General features: G+C 44.3%; 1 protein-coding gene across 2 annotated transcripts in view; it reads left to right on the forward strand.

The window, feature by feature from the left end:
- The window catches only part of SCD5 (stearoyl-CoA desaturase 5), a 175,290-nt gene that overhangs the window by 83,922 nt on the left and 66,764 nt on the right, over positions 1–24,604 (forward strand). For both annotated transcript variants that reach the window (XM_023222575.2, XM_023222576.1), the window contains exon 2: positions 11,646–11,776. In XM_023222575.2, the coding sequence (XP_023078343.1) occupies positions 11,646–11,776 (131 nt within the window). The remainder of the gene's footprint in view (positions 1–11,645; positions 11,777–24,604) is intronic.

A 24,604-nucleotide genomic window follows, 5' to 3' on the forward strand; every position in this document is an offset into this window, starting at 1 on the left:
TTCCTTTCCTTTCCTTTCCTTTCCTTTCCTTTCCTTTCCTTTCCTTTTCTTTTCTCTTTTCTTTTCTTTTTTCTTTTCTTCTCTGAGTCTAGCTCTGTTGCCCAGGCTGGAGTGCAGTGGCAAGATCTTGGCTCACTGCACCCTCTGCCACTCAGGTTCAAGTGATTCTCCTGCCTCAGCCTTTTGAGTACCTGGGATTACAGGCGTGCACCACCATGCCTGGCTAATTTTCATAATTTTAGTAGAGACGGGGTTTCGCCATGTTGGCCAGGCTGGTCTTGAACTCCTGGCCTCAAGTGATCCGCCCGCCTCGGCCTCCCAAAGTGCTGGGATTACAGGCACGAGCCACCTTGCCCGGCCTTCTTGCTCAAATATTGTCAGCCCACAGTTGAATCCACAGATGTGGAACTCATAGATAAGGAGGGCTGACTGTATGCATTTTCACTTAAGTCCCCCAACAACACTTTGACATAGTCTTTTGTTTGTTTGTTTGTTTGTTTACAGATAAAAGAACTGAGACTGAGAGAGAGAGTAAGTTGGTATTACCCCAGCTGGGAAATGGCAGAGGGGCAGTTCCAGATTCCCTGTGAGCTCCCTCCCTTCTGTGTGGAAGGAGCCGACATTCTCCATGAGTTCTTCCAGGGAGCTTTGATTCCCATGCCTAGTAAATGATCCCCCATACCCGGAAGGGAAGCTTTGTGTTATTTGAGGGAAAGGAAGAGGCTTCAAAGAAGAAAGGAAGAAGCCACAGGGGAAATCATGGAAAGCTCTCAGGCTGAACTCGTTTATGCTATCGAATAGTTTTTTCTCAAGGGCTTGCCTTGGTATCATTGTACTGAACAAATATTAGCAGATTAAGAAAATGATAACATTGAGCTTTTTTTTGTAAAATATTGCACCATTGACAGCTCCAAATATAGCTCTTCTTGTACTTGCGTGGCCACAAGTACCAGTTGCCAAACATTTTCAAAAGTGGACTGGAAGCAGAACAGCCTTAGTCTTTGTCATTTTCTTAAAAACAAAAGAAAACACCCTTCTCCTGCCTTCCCCAAACCATTCAGTTGAGTCACCTTGTTTTACGTGCTGTTGGCCAACAGCTGGGCTGTCAGCATCATCCTGTGACAACTAAGAGTTCTTAACTTTCTGGCCATCAGGTTTTTCCTCTTATCACTGCATCTCTTCTCCTTCACAAGACCTCATTTCCCACACCAAGGCATGAAGGTACAAGCCAGAGTTATGACCCCTGTCTTGTCAGTATGAGGTTCTAGAATATATGTATGTATTTTAAAGCTCCTCAGATAATTATGATACGAGTAACCTGGCACCAGAATGGTGTTTGGGACACCCTTGTTTTTTTTTTTTATTAATGAGGAAATTGAGGCCCAGAGTGATAAGTAACTTGTCAAGGGCCTTCCAGTTCCTAATCTAGGCTCTGGATGCTGAAAATAACCCAGATAGAAGCCAGAGGAAGCCCATCGGTTCAGCATAGGCCGGCCTCCCGGGGCACAGAGCAGCATGAGAAGGGAGGGTGTGTGGCTGCCGGGGGTGCATGGAGAATACTCAGCCCAAAGTCTTCTATTTCCGCTCATTATCACCCATCTTCCACAGCCTTCAGATCTGTCATAATCTCATCACATGATTTTTTTTTTTTTTCAGATGGAATCTCGCTCTGTCACCCAGGCTGTAGTACAGTGGCGTGATCTTGGTGCATTGCAACTTCTGCCTCCTGGGTTCAAGCAATTCTCGTGCCTCAGCCTCCCAAGTAGCTGGGATTACAGGCATGTGCCACCACACCCGGTTAATTTTTGCATTTTTGGTAGAGGCGGGGTTTCATCATGTTGGCCAGGCTGGTGTCGAACTCCTGACCTCAAGTAATCTGCCTGCCTCAGTCTCCCAAAGTGCTGGGATAACAGATGTGAGCCACTGTGCCTAGCCTCACATGAAATTCTTTATGGTATCCTATTGTTCTCAAGATCAGTTCTCTCTCTCTAGCATTATATACAGGTTGAGTATCCCTTATCCAAACTGCTTGGGTTCAGAAGTGTTTTAGATTTTATATTTTTTCGGATTTTGGAATATTTGCCATATACTTACTGGTTGAACATGCCTAATTCAAAAATCTGAAATCCAAAATGCTTCAGTGAGCATTTCCTTGAGCATCGTGTGGATGCTCAGAAAATTTCAAATTTTAGAACATTTCAGATTTTCAGATTCAGAATGCTCAACCTGTGTGAGTCCCTTCCAGACCTGGCTCCTTGCCTGTTTTACTCCCTTCATTTTACCCCCACAGCCCCCCACCCCGAAGCCACACCAAACCACTTGCTCCTGCTTGAACACACACAGCCTTCACACCTCCATACCTTGCTCATAGCAGTCCCTCCTTCATGAGCTCATGCTTCGGGTGCTCCTGTAGTACCTGGGTCTCTCCTTCAGAGTCCCTGTCATCCATTTGTTCAGTGTTTACCTAGAGACTGCCCACAAGTAAAGGGGCTACACCTGTCTTGTCTGGACCTGGATAAGAGCAGTTTTGATTGCGGCAGCTATGAGGGGAGAAAGACCAAAACCTGATTGAGTGGGTTTAAGAGAGAATGGAAAGAGAACTGCAACCAGTGATTGGAGACAATATTCAGTAAGTTTCACTGTAAAGGGGAACAGGAAAATGGAATAGAATCCAGATGGGGAAGTGGGGTCAAGAGAGGTTTTTAAATTTTGCTTTTTAACATAAGAGAAATAACAGCATGGCTGTAGGCTCATGGGAATAATGTAAGTATGTGGGGCAGTGTTGATGATACAGATGGGAATTTCTGAGTAATGTATGAGTAGGATGAGTGGATATGATGCACAAGGGAAGGGCCAGACTTAAAGAGACTGTGGCTTGGCCATGTGCAGTCATGTAGCGATCATAGAGTACCCAGGCTCAGATGCTGGATGGTAGGTAGAGGTGGCGGAGCCTGGGGAAGTTCTGATATTCTTACTGAAATCAGAAGCAAAGTTACCAGGTGAGTAGGGGCGGGAGGTGTCAGGGGTGAGGTGATTGGGGCAGGTATGAGGTCAATGTCTAGGACAGAGGAACTGCATATGGATCAGGGAAATGTAATATGGTTGCTGGGTAATATTAAAGCCCAAATGAGGTTAGTGGTCATGATTTTAAAGTGAGACCAATCAACATGGTTGAGTGTTTTTCTCTGGTTGATTTAGTTGCACAGATGCCAGCTGAGAATACCTGGAAAGACAGACAGACAAAATCCCTGCCCTCGTGGAGATTATGTTTCAGTAAGGGCAGATAGCACTGACCAATAATTCCTTGTTTAATAACATGATGATTGCTGTATTGGTCAACACAGAGGGCAACAGAGCATCTAACAGGGGTGCCTGTCTGAAGTGAGCCATGTATATACTGAATGAAGTCCTGGAACGATCCAAAATCTTGCCTTCTTTTTTGTTTGAATTACAAACTGTGTGGTGCAGTAGCAGAGTAGTAACAACATATGCGATAATTTTGTGTTTCTTAGTGATCTGCTATGACTTTCATGCTTATTGCTATATAAGCTGTAAATCAACCAGGAAAAGTAGCAGTTGCCCAGTATGTGAGAACCATGTAAATGGACCTAACCCAAGGCAGGAAGGACACTTGAGGAAAGTAAGCAGTATGTATAAAAGGCATGAAATATATCCACTCTCTCTCCTGTTCTATCCCTTTGTCGTTTAATCTTCCTAGATGTGGGCAGTTGCTTAAAGATTCATGCTGTGGGATGAGAGGACATATCTTTCTGCGGCTCATATGCAGCACAATAGATGGTGGCTTAGTGGAGGGAGGTAGATGGCAGAGAGGAGCTGCTGGTTATTTTAAGTATAATAGAATTTAGAAGATTTTAATAGTAAGAAGAAACCCTTTGCTTCTCAGCTTGCAGTCTCCAACACCCTTGAAAATGTTCTGATTTTGAAAGAATTGTTGAAACAGTACCTACGTGGAAATCACCTCTGAATCTTGAACCTTGTATACCCAAACTTTTCAAGGGAAGATGTAAGATTTAACTGAGGTTCTTTGTGGTGCTATTCCATGAGATAAGTAGCCGTAGAGGTCCTTGCCCTGTGACTGGCAGCCCTTAATCAGACACACACACATGTGCGCGTGCACACACACACACACACATTCATTCTCTCTCTCTGTCCCTCTGATCTGGCTGGTCAGAGAAACACTCAGGGACTCTGGGGCAGCAGCATCAGCACCTGCCACAAGCTCGTTAGAAATACAAGTTGAGGCCAGGCGCGGTGGCTCATGCCTGTAATCCCAGCACTTTTGGAGGCCAAGGTGGGCAGCTCACAAGGTCAGGAGTTCAAGACCAGCCTGGCCAACATGGTGAAACCCAGTCTCTACTAAAAATACAAAAATTAGCCGGGCGTGGTGGCACACGCCTGTAATCCCAGCTACTCAGGAGGCTGGGGCGAGAGAATGGCTTGAACCCCAGAGGCAGAGGTTGCGATAAGCTGAGATCGCACCATTGCGTGCACTTCACCCTGGGCGACAGAGCAAGACTTCATCTGAAAAAAAAAAAATTATATATATAAAGTTAGTTGGTCCCTCCCCAGACCTATTGAATCAGAATCTCTTGGGCTGGGGTCCAACATCTGCACTTTACTAAGATCCCCTTCCTTAGATTGTATCCTGGCTCTATCACTGTCAGTTTTCTTCATCTATAAGACGGAGATCATAAAGGTACCTACCCCCTACTTACTGGTGAGTATTAAATGAGTTACTTTGTATAAAGTGCTTAAAGAGGGCCTGGCACATAGAAAGCCCTTAATCAATGGTAGCTCTTATTGTTATAGGGCACATGAAAATGTGAGAATCAGTGATGCTATTGATCTCACACCATAGTCCTTTGTTTCCAGCTTATTTATGAAATAATATCAGAAATAAATCACTCCTTCTACAACTGCCCATGAAACTAGAGAGGTGTGAAGAAGCAAGGACAGGTGCAGTCAAACCCAGAGAATGAACAAGGCTTGGTTTCAAGAAGAGCTTTCCTAAGAGTTTAGAGATTCTCTACCTTATCACTATTGACATGTTTGACATTTAGGGCTGGATTTTTTTTTTTTTTTTTTAAGGCAAGGTCTTACTTTATCACCCAGGCTGGAGAACAGTGGTGAGATCTTGGCTCACTGCAGCCTCCACCTCCTGGGCTCAAAAGATCTTCCTACCTCAGCCCCACAAGTAGCTGGAACTACAGGCACATGCTACCACGCTTGGATAATTTTTTGTAGATACAATGTTTTGCCTTGTCATCCAGGCTGGTCTCAAACTTCTGAGCTCAGGTTATCCACCTGCCTTGGCCTTCCAAAGTGCTGGGATTATAGGCATGAGCCACCGTGCCATCCTGGATATTCTGTACATGGGCAGTTTCCATGCATTGTAGGATGCTGAGCAGCATACCTGGCTTCCACCCACTAGATGCCAGTAACACCCTTCAAGTTGTGGGTTGCAACACTCAATAATGTCTCAAAACATTGCCAAATGTAGGGGGTCAGAGTGGGGAGGGGAGGCAAAATCTCTCCCTCCTCATCAGAACCACAAGTTTATAGTGATGAAAAGTATGGGTGTCTTCAGAGGGGGTTATCAGAGAGGGGATCTTTTCAGAAACAGAGCATGGCATTCATGCATGGGGCAATAATATGTGCCAGTGCTTACTGCTTGCCAAGCACAGTTCCAGTTTTGCATGCAGTACCTCTTTTAATCTTTACAACAAACCTAGGGGGCAGGTACTATTTTCGCTGCTTTATACATGAAGAAACCAAGCTTTAGAGAAATTGTCACAGTGATAAGTGATTTAACAGGGATTCAATCCCAGGGCCATTTTAGCCATTATGCTGTATTGCTGAGCACTACATATATGTGCTTCTCTCTCTCTCTCTCTCGTTTTTTCTCTCTCTCTCATTCTCTCTCCCTCTCTCCCTCTCCATCAATGGGGCTGTAGGCCTTTCCCTATCTATCTTCAGAATCTGGGAAGGACTAGAGAGGAGAAACAGTCACTAATTGGCCAGAGCCCAGAACTGACTTGCAGAACACTTGAGCTGACTGCAAAAGCAGACATGAAAGCACAGTGCCTTCTTCCATGTTCCCTCTCCTCACCGCAGGTATCACCCTCTCCCAAGAAGCCTTCACCCTGTGTTGGCTTCCCCCTCCTCTCCTCAGTTCCCTGGGGGAAAATCGCTCCCCATTGCACGCCCTGAGCCACAGCCCAGCACCCAGATATCAAAGACTCTGCAGCTGAGAGACTAGGGGGCAGTTCTCACCATCAAAGGGAGCTGGTGGGGAGGTGGGGCATGTGGAGTGTGAACAGGACTCTGAGTTCACGTGACAGGATGACATTGTTTCCTGATCCGAGGGTCACTTTGCATTTACTGAGGCCCTATGAAGAGTCAGCAACTGGTGGTGGGTTGTAGAGAGCAATGCTCTCTGGATCTCATCTCTCTGTTTGTAAATTGAGAGGGTGGGGCCACATGGTGCCTAAGAGAGGGTGTACCTTACGAGGCAGGAGTTTCTCAGCCCTGGTTTTGCATCAGAATCATCTGCTGAGAGAGAGATGCCTGCTGTCTGGCCCCATTTCTGATGCAGTCGGATGTTTAAGATCTCAGGTGACTGCAGTGCGCAGCCAGGGTGGAGAAGCACTGCAGTTGCCTGAAGGGGCTTGGGGTTGGACTGATCTGGTGTTGGAGTTCTGGCTTTATCACTTGGAGGTCCCAAGGCATTTATTTAATGTCTCTGGGTCTCAGTTTTGCAAATCTGTAAAATGGAAATTATGACGTCTACCTCATAGGAGTGAAACAGGAAAATTAGGTACATTGGTAAAGTGACAGCCCAGGGCAGGCTGTCAGTGAGTCTCCACTCCCTTCTGACTTTCTGTTAGGTGGGGATGTTCCTCACCTGTTGATGGACACGTGGATTATTTCTGCCTTCTGGCTATTGTGAATAATACTGCTATGAACATGGATATGTAAGTATCTGTTTGAGTCCTATCACTGCTCTCAATTCTTTTGAGTAAACACCTAGAAGTGGAATTGCTAGAACAAATAAGTTTATGTTTGTTTCCTTCCATCCATCACATCCTCTTTTCCAACCTCAGGGCTTTGCATCTGTGAGTCCCTCTGCCTGATCTTGCCTCCTTGGAACCTTGCTCAGTTGACTTCTTATCGTTTAAGTGTTAGCCTCAATTCTTGCTTCTTCTGCAAAGCCTTCTCTGGTCTCCCAAACTAAATTACCCACTTTTTAATCTCTCTCTTTTTTTTTTTTTTTTGAGACGGAGTCTCGCTCTGTCGCCCAGGCTGGAGTGCAGTGGCCAGATCTCCGCTCACTGCAAGCTCTGCCTCCCGGGTTCACGCCATTCTCCTGCCTCAGCCTCCCGAGTAGCTGGGACTACAGGCGCCCGCCACCTCGCCCGGCTAGTTTTTTGTATTTTTTAGTAGAGACGGGGTTTCACCGTGTTAGCCAGGATGGTCTCGATCTCCTGACCTCGTGATCCGCCCGTCTCGGCCTCCCAAAGTGCTGGGATTACAGGCGTGAGCCACCGCGCCCGGCCTTTAATCTCTCTTATATTATTGCGTTCATTTGCTCTGTAGCACTTTCAATACTTTGTCATTGTATAGCAAGTAACTTACTTTTCAAACTCCTGTTAAACTCCCAGTTCTGAGCTCAGTGGCTGGTACCTAATAGCAGCTCAATGAAACTGTCTCATAAAGTCTCGGCTCTCCTGACACTCATGTTTATGACAAGCCGAGGCTGAATGGGATACAGAATGATGGTGTAGGTATTACAGGCAAGGGAGTGAATTGGAAGGGCAGAAAGGAAAACCAGAGTTTTACTTTCAGCTTGTGTTTTGAGCTGGCTAAAAGGACGTGATTCATTTAAGTTCCTCCTGATAGGAAGAACTCTGTTTCCAGGGCACAGGCAGTCAGCAGGGGCATTTAGAATGTGGGCTCTTCCTGCCTTAGATTGTATCCTGGCTCTATCACTGTCTAGTTTTCTTCATCTGTAAGATGGAGATCATAATGGTACCTACCCCCTACATTTGTGGTGAGTATTAAATGAGTTACCATGTATAAAGTGCTTAAAGAGGGCCTGGCACATAGAAAGCTCTCAGTCAATGATAGCTCTTATTATTATTATTTATTAACGTTCACTCTGATGCTATAGAAATATAGATTATAAGCGAGGGTTAGAGAGCTCTGCCAAGTGCTTCCTTCTGTCGAGCACTCAGGGATGGCTCTTGAAGGGGGCTGTCCATCTCTGTCTCTGATCAGGTCCAGGATTAAGGGAGTTTTACTTTTTGTTTTTTAGCATCCTTCTAGGACTGTTCTCTGTCATATAGTCAGGACGGGGTCACTACAATCATTATCAAAACAATGTACCAAACAGGGAAATCAGGACAGATAGGAGGTTGTGTCTTCCACACAGAAGCCAAAGGAGCTCTGGACTCTGCCTCTTCCCATCCCTGGCTGCTGGAGCTTGGGTTTGTGATCCAAGCATGGGCAACAAGGTACTTCTGCCATGGAATCCTGGGTGGTCTTGATAGCTTCAGGCATAGGTGTAGGGTCATATAGAGGTTCTTCTTGGCCTCTGTGGAAGATTCAGGGGTCCAAGTTATGACACATGTCTGGTGGTGGCAGGTATTCAGGGGTGGTGATGCCTGTGGGAGCATCCTAGGCCAATGGTTGGTTTTTGATTGCTTTGTTCTGTTTTGGGACAGGTCTATTTTATTTTACAGTAAGAAAATATATATAATAACAAAATCCAATAGGAATTCAGTAATTGTTTCTTTAAATAATGCATTTTTGAGCTATAACTCATACTGTACAACTCACCTATTTAAGGTATACAAGTCATTTGTTTTTAGTATATTTGCAGAATTGTGCAACTATCCCTAAAATAAATTTTAAAACATTTTTATTCATAGAACCCATTAGCAGTCACTCCCCTCTTCCCCTTGCCTCCACCCCCTACCCCGTGCAACACCAGCCTGTTTACTTTCCCTATAGATGATAAACTATTCTGCAATCAGGATTTAAGATGTACCTTCCTTCCATGAATGAAAGGTTCCTGCTTATGTTTTGTATTCAGGTTATCTGTTGTTGCATAACAACCCCCAAATTTAGCAGTGTAAAACAAAACATATTTATTTTCTTACAGTTTTTGTGGGGCAGGAGTCCAGGTACAGCTTAGCTGGATCCTCTGCCCCGAGATCTCTCACGAGGCTGCAGTGTGTTGGTCAGGGCTACGATCTTGCTTGAAGGCTCGACTGAGGAAGGATCTGCTTCCAAGCTCACTCATGTAGTTGTTGGTAGGATTTGGTTCCTTGAGGGCTGTTGGACTGGGGGCCTTATTTCCTTACTGGCTGTTGGCTGGAGGAATCCTCAATTCTTTGCCACGTGGGCCTCCCCAACATGGCAGCTTGCTTTATCAAAGCCAACTCAAGAGAGAATCTGCTAGCAAAACAGAAGTCACAGTATTTTGTACACTAATCATGGAACTGACATTCCCTCAATATTGCTATATTCTTTTGGTTAGAAGCAAGTTACTAATAGGGAAGAGACTACACAAGGCCATGCATGCCAGAAAGTGGGGAGCACATGGACCATCTTGGAGGTGGCATAGCCTGTCCTGCAGGACCATCCCTGAGTTCTCTAGGCTGCTCCATATATTTTGTAATTCCTGCTCTTGTTTTGTTTTTGGCTTGAGCTAACCAGAATCAATGACTCTTGTTTGCATCCAGACTGCCATACTTGTTTGTTGCTTACGATTCTGTCATCTTGTGATTCTGGTTTCTGTTGATTTAGCACCTTTCTCTGTGAGGTATGAGCTACTTGGTAAAGCATTTGGCATTACCCATTACTCCTTTTATCCCCTCAAAGTCACCAGTTCTGTGTCTGAATATTTCATTACCTCAGAACCAGCTAGTAAGCATCCATCTGAGCACTTGTTTGTATATGAGTCTCCACAAATATCATAGAAGAGAAATTAAGAACAGAGAATTAGCACTGTCAAAAGGAAAACTGAATCCTGTTAATGGGACAGCCCATAAATCCTCACATTCATCCCAGAATGTGTTTTTGTGGTTTTTCTTCATTTGGGTCATGACCAGAGAGTTGGTTTCCTCCCAAGAGCTTCAGCAGAATTTAAGCATCAGAAATCCAGTGCAAGCTAGTTTAAGCAAGAAAATGAAGTCTGTTGGCTCTGGTAACTAGGACATACTGTGGAGGCTCCCAGGATCAAAAGAAGAATGACAGAGCTCCTAGGTCAACAACCAGTGACTCAAGACAGGTTTAGCTCTTGTGGGCATCTTCATTGTCTTCATGTCTCACTTTCTTGGCCTCAAGATTTGCTGTTGTAATCAGGTTTTCTCAGCTTGGTAATATGTAATGTTTGGTAAACCCTAGCTTAGGCTTTGAGCCAGAAAAGGGAAAAGCATTGGCTCAGGTGTTTATTCCCATGTCCTGGAAGACAGGGCACTATGCTAGGCTAGGGCCAGGTCACATGGCTAAATTCCAGTTGTTAGAAGAAGAACCATGGGAAACCAACAGCCACTACTGCACAGTACAGGCACTGCTGGAACCATTGTTGGTGCCATAGGGATAGACAGAGAACCATGCAGTGATCCGTAAATTATTGGAGATTCCCAAAAGGACAAGAATATGTCTGTGGTAAAGGCCTGACTGGCAAATGTGGATTAGAGTGGTCCTTTTTTAGCCAATTTTTTTCATGGAGTCTTGAAATTAATTTTATTGCACCCAAGGTCCAGCCTACTGGCGAAATAGAATCACATTGAATTTTTCCATTCTAGATTTTACTTGTTCCCTGACTACTTGGTAGTTAAAACAGAGACAAGAAGGCCAGGGATGACAAGGAAAATGACTGTCCATTTCATGGACTCATGACCAAGGTTAAATTACAATAACAAAGGAGGCCAGAGCTTTTTATTTGCTGCTGCTTTCTGTGATTTGTGGGCAGATTGTTGTTTGTTTTTTGCTTTTAACCTTTCAAGTAAGGAATGATTTGTCATGTTCATTAAACCCACATATATTCAGGGACCGCTTATTCTTAAAGTTAAGGGTAAATCTTGTTTTTAGAACCAAATCAATATAGATTGAGATCAAGATTGGTCAAACACTTCTGGAAGATGTAATATTGTGCTCTCTTTAAATATGTTTATTGACACCAATAATGGACACTGCCACTTAGAAATATGCTCTTCATATATCTCTCACCCTTTAATGGGTGCCAATTAAGAGGTGACATAGAGCTCAATCTCCGCCCTGCTGAGAGTGTACGTGTGAGATTGAATTGTGAATGTACATTGATATGGTTGTGACTTTGCATCAAGACTGGCAAGAAACATTAGCAAATAAAAGATTTGCTGTAGGGAAAAATATTCAAAGGTCAAAGTTTGCTGAAGAAAGTTCTCTGCTTATGCATGGTACTGGGATGCTACAAATCAAAAAGGCTGCCTCCTCTCAAGTTGTTGATTCTTCATGTCGCACATTTCTCCCCTGACTCCATGTCACGTGTGTCCCTGTTCAGGAGAGAAAAAACATGGGGGGTGTTTGAAAGTTCGGGGACCATTGCTGATGTTGTCCCTGCTTGTGCCTTGCAGCCTACTTCTGCTTCCTCCTGGCCGCTCTGGGTGTGACAGCTGGCGCCCATCGCTTGTGGAGCCACAGGTCCTACAAGGCCAAGCTGCCTCTGAGGATATTTCTGGCTGTCGCCAACTCCATGGCTTTCCAGGTGAGGATGGAGGGTCCTCTCTGTGTTGGGGGGCCCATTGCAGATGGCAGTGTGGGAGGAGAGGAAAGATGGGCTGACACCCCTCCATCCCCGTCCTAGACTCAGTGTTCGGGCCCCAAGCACGCTCAGTCTGTCCCAAGTTTTTATCTCTTTGTAGCTTTTAGATACAGTAAAATGTCCCCTGGGGCATTTCGTGCCCTAAGGCATGCTGAACTACTGAGAGGAAGGGAGACTCCTCTATCCAGAGCCCATGCTGTGAACATACCCTGAAAGCATAAACATTTGTCCAGCCCTAAACAGGGGCCAAGTTCTGTGATAAGCACACTGGTATGCATATAGTATTTGATCCACACAGTAGCCCTGTGAGCTAGATGCTACATGTCTCCATTTTACAGATGAGGAGAATGAGGTTCAGTGAGGTTAAAGAACCTGCCCAAATCATATACCTAAAAAAATAGTACATTCAGGGCTAGGCGAATGCAGGCCAGCCTGACTCTAAGTTATTGCTCTTCCAAAAAGACTATTCCATCTGAAGTTTGAAGACTCAGGGATTTTACTCTGATGGGTGCTAGCTGTGAATCACTTCCTCAACTTCAGTTTCTTTATCCGTAAAAATAAGAACAAAAATTCATTCTCAGGGTTGTTATAAACTCAATGAAAACTGCAAGGGGCTATAAAAATGTAAGAGACGGTCATCACTGTACTAGGATTGGGCCATGTTCTTTAGGACTATTCCGGTCCTAGGCCATTCCCCGCCTCCTTGGGTACTTTCCTTGGGTACTTTTGGTTTGGTCATGGATCTCTGTTTTCCCAATTCCTAATCTGAGTGAGAACAATTTGTTTTCAAAATTGCTGCCCACATATGAGTGTAGATGATTCTGGGCCCCGTGCATTTTCACTCATTGGGAAGGAATAGTGATTGCCGAAAGTGCTCTAGAGTCCAGGGAAGTCCTGACCCAGGAGCTTCCCTGTGGCCCTCAGACACACAGCTTGTGTGGCCACCTCTGCCATAGGCCTCCCACTCCTACGAGACAACCTGATGCGGAATATTTCTCTAAGTGCTCTTGTAGCTCAGAATTCATTTCCTTATTCTAGGCTTCTCTCATACAGTTTGACTTTTCATAAGGTAAATAGGATATAACACAATAGGTCAATTAGGGAACACAGTTGGTGGTGTGTATATATACTGCTTGTAATTCAAGCACAGTCAGGAATTAGTACTGAGGTTCTAGGAAATAAGCTATTAAGCATAAGGGAGCAGTTGGCAGCTTCCTGGTTCCATGTCCATTTGTTCACCACTGGCAGTGTGAACTATGCTGCACTTTATTTTGACTTCAGCCATCTTATTTCAGTGTTGTGCTTTCAAAATAATAATTGACTTAGGTCTTAGATGACGTTCAGGACCTAACTTGATAATTTTCATTTCTTGTATTCAAGCAATCCTTTCTTTATAGCCTCCAATCACACACTCATGTAGTTATAAAACATTTCTATTATTGGACTTTTTTTCCAAGATAAGTAACTTGTAGCTGAAGCCTAAAACTCTGATTTTTTTTTTCTCATGAAACTATTTGTTTATAACTCAAAATTTGAAAACCTAAGTTTTCTTAACAAAACACCACATAACAGAATATTAGACTATGATTTAAAATTTATTTTAAGGAGAAAGTACACTGTAGATGGAAGTACCCAGGTCCTAGAATAAATTCTTGGCTCTGCCATTTGCTAGATGTGAGCCTTTCTGCAAGTATCAGTTCCTTTATCTGTAAGGGGGGTGATAATAATATTTGCCTCACAGAGTTGCTAGGAAGATAAAGTAATGAATAAAAGTACCAAGCTTATGGTAGCACCTGGTGAATATTGTTCTCACCTTCTCTTTTATGAGAATTGATATATTGTTTAATTGGTTTCTGTATGCTAATGTCTGTCCTATAGAAAACAATAAATGATTGTTAGGCAAATAAAAAAATGAACAGCTTTAAAATGTAGTTTTAGAAACCATCAAATTTGAACTATGCATACTTTTTCAAGGCCCATATTTGTAGTGGATTTTTAAAATTCATTCAACAAATACTTATTGAGCACCTACTATGTGGCAGGCACTGAGAAGGCACAGTGAGAATAACAATGAGCAAAGAGTCACAAGCTTCACCTTCATGGAGCTTTTCTGTCTAGCAGGATATTAGAATCCCCACAGTTTCCCAGTGGAAATTTCAGTGTTTCATGGGCCTGGGGTTTTATAACAATGTCACGTAGACCTAGGTGGAAGGTACCTCTGTAAGATCAGCATAGGGCCAGTTTCCATAACATGCAGAACTGTGTCAGCGGGAGAGCACCAGAACAGAACTAGACACTAGTCAGTGTCTAGAACAGTTTCTTTAAACCACTTAACGCTGTGAGGAGAACAGCCTGGGGAAGTGAAAAAATGCTATGATCTGCCAGTGTAGGGTAGTGACTTATAACCCTGACTTAATGCAGTCATTGATTTAGTTGCCCTTTGATAATCCATGGGTTTTTAAAGATAGTTTCAAAGATTCTCTCTCTTCTCTCTTTCACCAGAATGGTCATGCCGTTGGCCAAAATGGACAGGTCATGCCATAGCTGTCTCTGTTTGGGAGCAGCAGGGCTTTTGCTAGATGCTACAAACAAGACCTTGAGCATTAAGAACAGTGTTCTTAAAGTTGAGACTTAAACATTTTAAACTCCTTTTCTTTTTCTTCTATAGAAGATGTATGTGTGGGGCTGAGAGGCAAGGGTAGGAAAGGTGGAGATACTTTTAGTCTAAAAAGATGATGATGGGCTGGGCATGGTGGTTCATGCCTGTAATCCCAGCACTTTGGGAGGCCAAGGCAAGTGGATCACCTGAGATCAGGAGTTCGAGAGCAGCCTGGCCAACATGGCAAAACCTCGTCTCTACTAAAAATACAAAAGTTAGCCGGGCATGGTAGTGCGTGCCTGTAGTCCCAGCTACTTGGGAGGCTGAGACAGGAGAATCACTTGAACTCAGGAGGTAGAGGTTGCAGTGAGATGAGATCATGCCACTGCACTCTAGCCTGGGTGACAGAGTGAGACTCCATCTCAAAAAAAAAGATTGTGATTGGGTAGGAATGCCTGACAAGGAGCTATAAAATCCTCTGTCCCCTCTGAACCCTTGTATTCAGCAAAGATCCCCTGAATTCCTCTCTAGTCTATCCTCCTTCCTTGCCAGTAGGATGAAGTCAACCTAAAGACTGCTTGCAACTTCCTTATAATTTGCTCCAAGTCAAAGATGGACCCAGGTGAGAGATTCCTGTTCTCCAAGAGTTAAGTTTTCACAAGCAAGAGCCAGGATTCAGATTTGTGCTGTCACACTCATGCATCTGCTCCTGCTGACTGCATCTGGGTCTCTCACGGACCCAGTCCAGTCAAAAGCACCTACTAGAGGCTTCAGCCCACTCCCTCATGGCTCATATTTCCTCATCAAGTCATGGTAATGAGGCATTGGATTGAGAGCTGGAAGAGAACTAAAGGGATTTAGCTTAAATTCTGTATTTTACAGAGGAGTAAACAGAATACCAGTGAATTCTCAAAGTTCACACAACTAATTAGTGGATAGACTGAAAGCCCACTCTCCTGATTCAGGCCACCCATTAGATATTCTTATATGCTGTCCTACAGAGTGATTTCTACACAACATAGAATTGAGTCTTTTTTTTAAATCCTCTCTGACTTTCTTTAAATTGGTGTATTTAGACCATTCATACTTAAAGTAATTATTGATATAGTTGGGCTAATATCTACCAAGTTACCAATTATTGATATAGTTGGATCAATATCCACCAAGTTTCTGTTTTCCATTTGCTGCTCTTTTTCTTACTCTTTATTTGTGTATTCTACTCTTTTTCTATTTTTATGTGGTTTCAATGCACCGTTTTGTATGAGTCTATTTTCTCTCCTCTCTTAACATAACAATTATACTTCTTTTTTAAAAATTTTTATGGATTGCCATAGAATTTGCAATATACATTTACAGCTAATCTAAACCCACTTTCAAATAACACTATACCACTTCATAATAGTACCTGCAGTAGCGCAAGGACCTTATAACAGTCTATTCCCAATTTCTCCCTCCTGTCTTTTACGACGTTGTTGTCATTCATTTTACACATCCATAAGCTATAATCACTAAACAAATTGTTACTATTCTTATTTTGAACAAATTGTTATGTGTTAGATTAAGAATAAGAAAAATAAAAGTTTCTGTTTTACCTTCACTTAATGTGGATCTGGGTTTCTGATATAATTTTCCTTCTCTCTGAAGAACTCCTTTTACCATTTTCTGCAAGGCAAGTATACTGGTGACAAATTCCCTCAATTTTGGTTTGTCTGAGAATGTCTTTTTTTTTTTTTTTCAGTGACAGGGTCTCACTCTGTCACCCAGGCTGGAGTGCAGTGGAGCAATCATGGCTCACTGCAGCCTTGAACTCCTGGGCTTAACCACCCCTCCCACCTCAGTCTCCCTAGCAGCTAGGACTACAGGCACATAGCACCACACCCAGCTTGAGAAAGTCTGTATTTCTACTTCATTTTCAAAGAGTAATTTTGCTGAGTACAGAATTCTAGGTGGGTGGATTTTTCTCTTTTAATACTTAAATATTTTATTTCACTTTCTTCTTGCTTGCACGGTTCCTGAGGAGAAACCTAGTATAATTCTTCTCCTCACTCCTCTATATAGGTAAGGAGGGATTTTTTCCACTCTGGCTTCTTTCAAGATTTTCTCTTTGTCTTTGATTTTCTGCAGTTTGACTATGATAATACCTAAGTATTAGCCAGGCATGGTATCAACCCTAAGTGTAGGGCTTTTTGGTATGTATCCTGTTTGGCGTTTTCTGAGTTTCCTGGATCTATGGTTTGGTGCTTGTCACTAGTTCGGAAAATTGTCAGCCATTATTACTTAAATATTTTCTTTTTCTTTTTTATCTTTTTTGAGATGGAGTCCCACTCTGTTGCACATGCTGGAGTGCAGTGGTGTGATCTCGACTCACTGCAACCTCTGCTTCCCAGGTTCAAGCAATTCTCCTGCTTCAGCCTCCCAAGTAGCTAGGATTACAGGTGTGCGCCACCACACCCAGCTTATTTTTGCATTTTTAGTAAAGACAGGATTTCACCATGTTGACCAGGCTGGTCTCAAACTCCTGGCCTCAAGTGATCCACCTGCCTAGGCCTTCCAAAGTGCTGGGATTGGGCCAGGTGTGGTGTCTCACGCCTGTGATCCCAGCACTTTGGGAGGCTGAGGCTGATGGATTACGAGGTCAAGAGATCGAGACCATCCTGGTCAACATGGTGAAGCCCCGTGTCTACTAAAAATACAAAAATTAGCCAGGCATGGTGGCACACACCTGTAGTCCCAGCTACCTGGGAGGCTGAGGCACGAGAATTGCTTGAACCTGGGAGGTGGAGGTTACAGTAAGCTGAGATCGTACCACTGCACTCCAGCCTGGTGACAGAACAAGACTCTGTCTCAAAATAATAAAATAAAATACAAAGTGCTGGGATTACAGGCATGAGCCATTGGGCCATTGCACTCCAGCCTGGGGAACAAGACTATAACTGTCTCAAAAAAAAAAAAAAAAAATTAGCCAGGCATGGTGGCATGTGCCTGTAGTCCCAGCTACTTGGGAGGCTGAGACATGATAATCGCTTGAACCTGGGAGGCTGAGGTTGCAGTGAGTTGAGATTGTACCACTGCCCTCCAGCCTAGGCGACAGAGCAAGACTCTGTCTCAAAAAAAAAAAAAAAAAGTCATTGATAATGCCCCTACAAAGTAGGTACTATTATTTTCCTCATTTGATAGGCTAGAAAACAGAAAAGTGGTTATGTAACTTGTCCAAGGACATTCAGATTTATGTGACAGTTTTATGTGACAGAAGAGGGGTTTAAATGTAAGCATCTGGACTCCAGAAGTCACCCTCTTACTGCTGTGCTGTAATGCAATAGTCCTCAGCCTTTGTGGCACTAGGGACCAGTTTCATGAAAGACAATTTTTCCATAGATGGCGGGGTGGGGGGATGGTTTCAAGATGATTCAAATACATAACGTTCATCATTAGATTCTCATACCAGTCCGTGGCCCGGGGGTTGTGGACCCTGCTCTAATGCCTCTCCCAGTGTCCAAATACGCATTTATCCTTTCATTCAGCAAACACACATGTTAAGCATTGTTGCAGGCACAGGAGAACAAGACAGACAAGGTCCCTGTCCTCATAACGTGTATACTACAGTAGGAGAGAGAGCAAATGAACATGTGAGCAAATGAACAAACAAATGTGTTCAGAGAGAAAAGGATATAAAGAATTAAACAGAGTAACGTCACATGGAGGGCAACTTTAGAAAGTGTGGTCAGAGAAGACCTTGCTGAGGAGGTGGCATTAGTGCTGAGACCTGAAAGAGAGGAGGTTAGAGGGAGAGCATCCAGAGGGAGGAGTCAAAGCAAATGAAGGAACTAGGATGCTGTGTTCAAGGAGCAGAAAGATGGCCAGCATGGCTGGTCTATGTGAGTGCAAGGCCAGAGTGGGGGACGGGGGCCACATCAGTGCAGGGCTCTGTCAGGCAGAGTTCAGATATTGTTCTACATATCACAGGAAGGCACTGCCAGGTCTTAGGCAGGGAGTGACATGGCCTCATGCATTTCCATGGCTTGAGTAAGCCTCAGACCACAGTCAGGAGACCCCAAAGAGTTTGTGCCAGGTTCAGGATCATAGGCCATCCCCCAAGGCTGGGTCTCTGTGGGGTGTGCCTGTCAAGGAGGGAGACTTGTATGCGAGGCAGCACCCTCAAGTACAGCTCGTGCTATTAGCAGCAGCATGCCGTGGCAGTTGTATAGAAGAGAACAAAGCACCAGAACTTTAGTGCAGCTCAGGAATCCTTAACCTTATGTGGCTCTCTGTGGGTTCTAAGTCTCCCTTCAGAAATCCTGTTTCAGTGTTGCCACCTTTCCTAGCCATGAGCCCAAGCTTCAGAAGTGGTCCTGACCCGGATGTCCTGACAGGTTTTCCTGGTGTGATTTTGGAAGGTGATTTGCACATCATGCCTCACATTGTCTTCTTCCACCGCATTTCACCGTCCTAGGCACATTTGGGACATTTGGAAGTCATGTGAAAACAGCAAATAGCTTGGTCGTCTCTAAGCAATGATGCCGTACAGTGATTTATCAGTTCATTAAAGCATTGTCATTCCATGCATGCTGCATTGTAACCCCTTCCATCACGCGGAATACTCCGACAGACAAAGTGGTACAGGTGGGAGGTGGCCTAGCAAGTGAGCGAGAGAGCAAGAAAGAGAGAGAGAAAGGAAACCAGGCAACTCTCCAGAGGCTGCTGAGTGGGGTACGGCATTTTCTTTCTGCACTTACCTGGCGGCATTAATTATACTTTCTACCAACAAAAATGAACCGATTTTTACGGTGGAAAATAAAAAATGAACCTATTTTTAAGGTGGAAAATAAAATTTCCCCACCCCTAAGATGCCTTACTTGCTTATTTGTTGGGGATCTAGGTCAGTGAAAGTAGGTGAGATGAGAGAAATCACCTAAGAAAATGAACCTCAAGGGGATGAAAATGTGACAGTCTGAGCAAGAGGGTGATTAGACGGATGAACAAACCAACCAGCGGGGCTGGTCTGTTTCTCACAGCACCATCTCCAGATACGCTGGGAACTCTTTAATGCAGACCTTACCTGCTTTGGACAGTGGGTATATTTCTAACCACTTTAAGGCGATTAGATTTTTGTAAACCAAAAAAACCACAGTACTTTAAAGAGTTTTTATTTAAAGAACTATTTGGTAGAGATAATTTTTGTAAACAAATACTATCAGATTTTATGTTAATTTAGCCTGGCATCTGTATTGGAAGAAAGGTACTGTTGTTGAAGGTGAATTCCGCATGCTGTCCTGTCAGTTGGGAACCTATTTGCAAACACGTTTTCAAGCTTTGTGTTTCATTCTGTCTGCTCTTCCTGAAGATCTTTAGAAGTGCTGCACGCAGTGAACCTCCTTAATCATGTATTTTCTCCCAACATTTATTTGTCTTGGAACCACAGAAGGTTAGAGCTGGGATCACAGGAGGTTAGAATTGGGGAACCTTAGAAGCTACGAGTCTAATTCTTTTCCAACAGCTGAATCAACTAAGGACCAAATGTCTGAGCTTATTTTGTTTATTTTCCCAAACCATCTCCAAAAATGTTTATAGACATTGAAGAAGACTGTATTGCAATGCAATTCTTTGACAAGTCATTTCTCCCTGTACCTGTCACTAGCCATTTGGGCTGAGACAGCGCATTGTCATTGTGTATTCTTTATGCCATTGCTAGCCTGCCAGACACTCTTACGTTGCTGCTTTCTAGATTTCCCAACTCACTGATTATTTTGCATTTTGGATGATTTCTCCCCCAGCTGCCTTCATTTGCATTTTTCCGAAATCAAATCTCATTGTGATAATTTCTATTCATACTTCTAACCTCTTCAGATCCATCTGTGTTATTCCTCTGTCCTCAATGATGTCTGCAGCGGCTCCTAATTTAGTATCAATCAGAAATGTTATTAACAAAATGTGTAAGCTTTGTTCCCAGACATTAATGAAGATATGAAACAGATCTAACAGACACAGTGAGGCCTTCTGTTAGTGGCCTCTTCCCTACCCCCTTATTAGATATTGAACTGTTTTTCATCATTGGTCCTTGTTTATCAAAGTTCAGGCTTTTCAATCATCGTGTTCCAATTCCTATTAATGCCAGCCAGCGCTCTTGTCACAGGATTATCTCAGGAATGCTGCCTCAATGCCTCATCAAGCTCCAAAGATACATGTCTACAAGAGTCATTGAATCAGCAATTTTAATTAATGATAATATTTATTGAGTTTCAGATGCCAAATGGAAATTTCTAGCTTTGCTTTTAAAAACTCCTTTAGAAGGCAGAAACATTTCATTATTTTTACCTTCTTCCATTTGAATCTTTCATAGCTTTTCATGTAAATCTGCTGTTTAATTACCATTACATTTGAAAGTGCATAAGCCACCATGTGCTTGTGAGGAACACAAGTAATATCTAAGAAGTGGCCCTTGGATGAGGAGCTTATAATCTGAAAGAGCTGGCTAGACTTGTGTGCAATAAAGACTCTTATAAAAAGACAACGTGGAGTTAAATTGCTCAAAACTGTCACACTGACTCTTAGGGCTGCAGAAATTTGAATATGGGCTAGAATCGTTGGACAAAGCCTACTGCAGAAGGGGAGATTTGAGCTGCACGTGAAAAGGATTTATCTAGGCAAAGAAGAAGAGGAGGGTAGGGACACATCTGAGCAAAGGTTGGGAGAGAGGAATGATTAGAATATACTGTAGGAGGTCACAGCATAGTTAGAAAATCACCCAGATTGAAGAAGTAAGCTGACAGGGTATAGTGTGTTACAAATCTGGCTACCTGTGTGACATGTCTCATTGGATGTCTCTTAGGCTTCTCGAACTCAGCGTGCCCCAATTCAAAGTTGTGACTCTACCTTCTCCCCGAAACTGTTCTTCTGTTCTTCTCCTAGCTTTCCCACCAGAAGTCTGGGTGTCATCCATGATTTCTCCATTTCCCTAATTATCCCTCACCAATTTTTAAGCCAATCCCTTCAGTTCTACCACTAAACTACATCTTTAGTCTGCACACTTCTCATTTTTACCAACTTTTAGTTCAAGATCAACTTTTTCCTAGGCTACTGCAAAAGACTCCTGAACTGGTCTTCCTGATTCAATGCTTGCCCCTCTCTATATTGTAGCCAGAGAGAGCTTATTGGAAATTAAATGACTCTCCAGCTAAATAAATAAATAAATATTTCAGTGGCTTAGCATTGTATTTGGAATGAAATCCAACCTCATTATTATGTTCTATGGGGCCCTGCGTGATCAGGGCCTTGCACACCAGTTCTCTGTGTCCACCCCAAGTTGTTGTACTTCAGTGTAATTCTGACTATAACCACCCAGGGTGAACATCAGATCCTGCAAGTTAAAGGCTGAGTGCTCCACATGACTGCCCCCACTTCAGATGCCTGCTGCAAGGGTTGCAGGACAGTAGTGGGGTCCCCAGGCTACCTGTACTTCTGAATGACCAGTGGTAAGTTTGGGGTTTCCACAATCTCCTTAGGTTTGATAATTCACTAGAACAACACACAGAACTCAAGAAAGTGCTATACTTACAATTACAGTTAACCCTTGAACAGAATGGGTTTGAACTGCGCAGCTTCACTTAAATGCATGGATTTTCTTCTGCCTCTGCCACCTCTGAGATAGCAGGGCCAGCCCCTCTTCCTGTCAACCTACTCAATGCGAAGATGATAAAGATGAAGACCTTTATGATGACCCACTTCCACTTAATGAATAGGAAATATATTTTCTCTTCTTATGATTTTCTTTTTTTTCCCCTGGATCTGCAAAGAGTTATTGATTCAAAGTCGCCACATGGTGGGGGTACAAACATTCATCAGTTACTGCGCATGCAATTGGTGACATTTTAATGTGGAGGCAATTAACCACCACAGATATCTTCTTTCATTAAGAAATAAAATAAAATTTTCAAAGCCTCTTACAGGCCAAAGGGCTAAGAACAAGATCCTCACTCAAATACTCAAGAGTTTTCCTGAGGAAAACTCAGGAGTTGGAAACAGCTTTGAACATTTTCCCACTGGCCACAGCAAATAACGCTAAAGTCATAGAGCTTTGGCACTGACAGCATCAACATCTGCTGTTGTTGCAGAAGTGGCCCCTCTGCCCAGCAGAAGGGAACATGATGCCTGCGGGAGCCGCTGGGAAGCATCTGAGAACTCCAGGGCCTGGAGTCAGCACAGAGCTGTTAAGCAAGGTGTGGGCTTGTGTTAAACTGAAAAGGTGGGGAGTGGGGATTTGGGGTGACCAGTGGTTCCCACCACAGCCAGAGGCAGCAGACTCAGACCTGTGGGACCCAACATGCCTGGGTGGACAGTAGACAGAGGACGGTGGCAGAGGCGCCTGCGGCTAGGCTGCTGCCCATGCTCTGGAGGTTGCCTCGGACCCGAGAGCCCAGGACAGCAGTAGCAGAATGTGAGATGGGCCATCCCAGCAGCCAGACCCTGCATAGGGTACCACGCACCCTGCCCTCCGCATCCGCTCTTGTGACTGGAGGACGCCTCTGTGTCCTGGACGATGGACATCAAAGCTATGTCCACCCAGTGTGTGCAATATCCAGAGGAAAAGGACTCTTTCCAAATGGAATCCTCCTCAGGGATGTGGCAGGGCTGTGTCTGTACAGCCTCTGCCCTCAGCCCCCTCAGCCTTCCCACACACCCAGGAGGACCTCTGTGTCTGTCTGGGGGACCCCTAGCACTCGAAGAGAACCAGAGGCTCTGGCTGGAACACCCCTAAGCTTACTCTGAACAATACCCAGCAGGCTCAGACATGGGCTTGCCTCTCACCCTAGGGGTGTTCCAACACAGGGCCCTGTAGAACGTAATAATGAGGTTGGATTTCATTCTAAATATAATGCTAAGCCACTGATTTATTTATTTATTTTGCTAGAGAGTAGTTTAATTTCCAATAAGCTCTCTCTGGCTACAATATAGAGAGGGCAAGTGTTGAATCAGGAAGACCAGTTCAGGAGGCTTTTGCAGGAACCTAGGAAAAAAGTTGATCTTGAATTAGAAGGTGGTAAAAATGAAAAGTGTGCCCATTCAAGATATAATTTAGTGGTAGAACTGAAGGCATTGGCTTAAAGATTGGTGAGGGATAATTAGGGAAATAGGGACACCCAATGAGAGATGTCACCCCAGCATCTCCCAGGAAGAGGCCAGCCTAGAAGCTAGGCATCCAGACCGCACTGCTGGGCAAGGTCAGAGGCACCAGAGCCGAGTATCAGGAGGCACTCATTCTACAGGCCCTTGAGATGCCAACTCTGGCCAGAAAACCCAGAGCACAGGTGCCACTGCATCCCTACAATCGGGAGCAGAGCAAACTCAGCCTTGCCCTCTGTGCCCACCCCACTGGGCAGGCCATCACCATCCAACCAGGGTGTCTGATCAGGGTCACACTGAGTCCAAAGTCTCTTCTCCCAGGACTTTCAGGGTCTCCTGATACCAGGTCTCCTCCTCGCTTCCCCCGCCCCAGCCCCAGCCCCAGCCTTGAGGCTTGCCTGGGCCCCCGCTGGCACGTGGATCCTACTTTTCCCCAGCTACAGCCTCTCCCCCAGGGAAGCCGTCTTGTGGGCTGAGGCAGATCTGAGAGGCTGGGACCAGGACTTGAATAAGATTGGAGAAGGTTCCTGAGGGCTGCTGTTCCTCAGCGGACTGGAGTTTGCCTTCTGGTGTGTTTATGAACACATCTCAGGTTCAGGCTGGGTGGTTTTTGAGAGGAAGTGGGAAAAGACATTTGCCTTTTCCATCACCTTAAAATCACTGGAAACCCAGCACTTGGGTGTGAAATCCACTGTGGCCGCTCCCAGCAGTGGTGAGCCACGTGTTGGCCTGGCTGCCCTGAGAGCCCCACACAGCCGCTGATGGACAGCCTGATACGGGATACCACCTCTCCACTCAGGGGCTGCGATGCCTGCTCTCCACATAGGGAGAACAGACGCCAGCCGGCAGTCACACATCTTTTTCCTCCCTGGCCAGCTCAGAAGTGCTTTGGCCATGGTAGGGTGTGTTGCGTGGAGTGCTGGCTTCTCAGGATGGTGGGTGAAGGGTCCCAGGAACTAAGAAAAGGCCATTGTGTAGGTAGCCTGGTGCTAGGACAAGCCTGGTACGAGATGACGTCTGAGACACATGATGCTATAATAAAGAATATATCTGGT

Source organism: Piliocolobus tephrosceles, chromosome 3 (genome assembly GCF_002776525.5).
Source record: "Piliocolobus tephrosceles isolate RC106 chromosome 3, ASM277652v3, whole genome shotgun sequence".
In the NCBI taxonomy this organism is placed as follows: Eukaryota; Metazoa; Chordata; class Mammalia; order Primates; family Cercopithecidae; genus Piliocolobus; species Piliocolobus tephrosceles.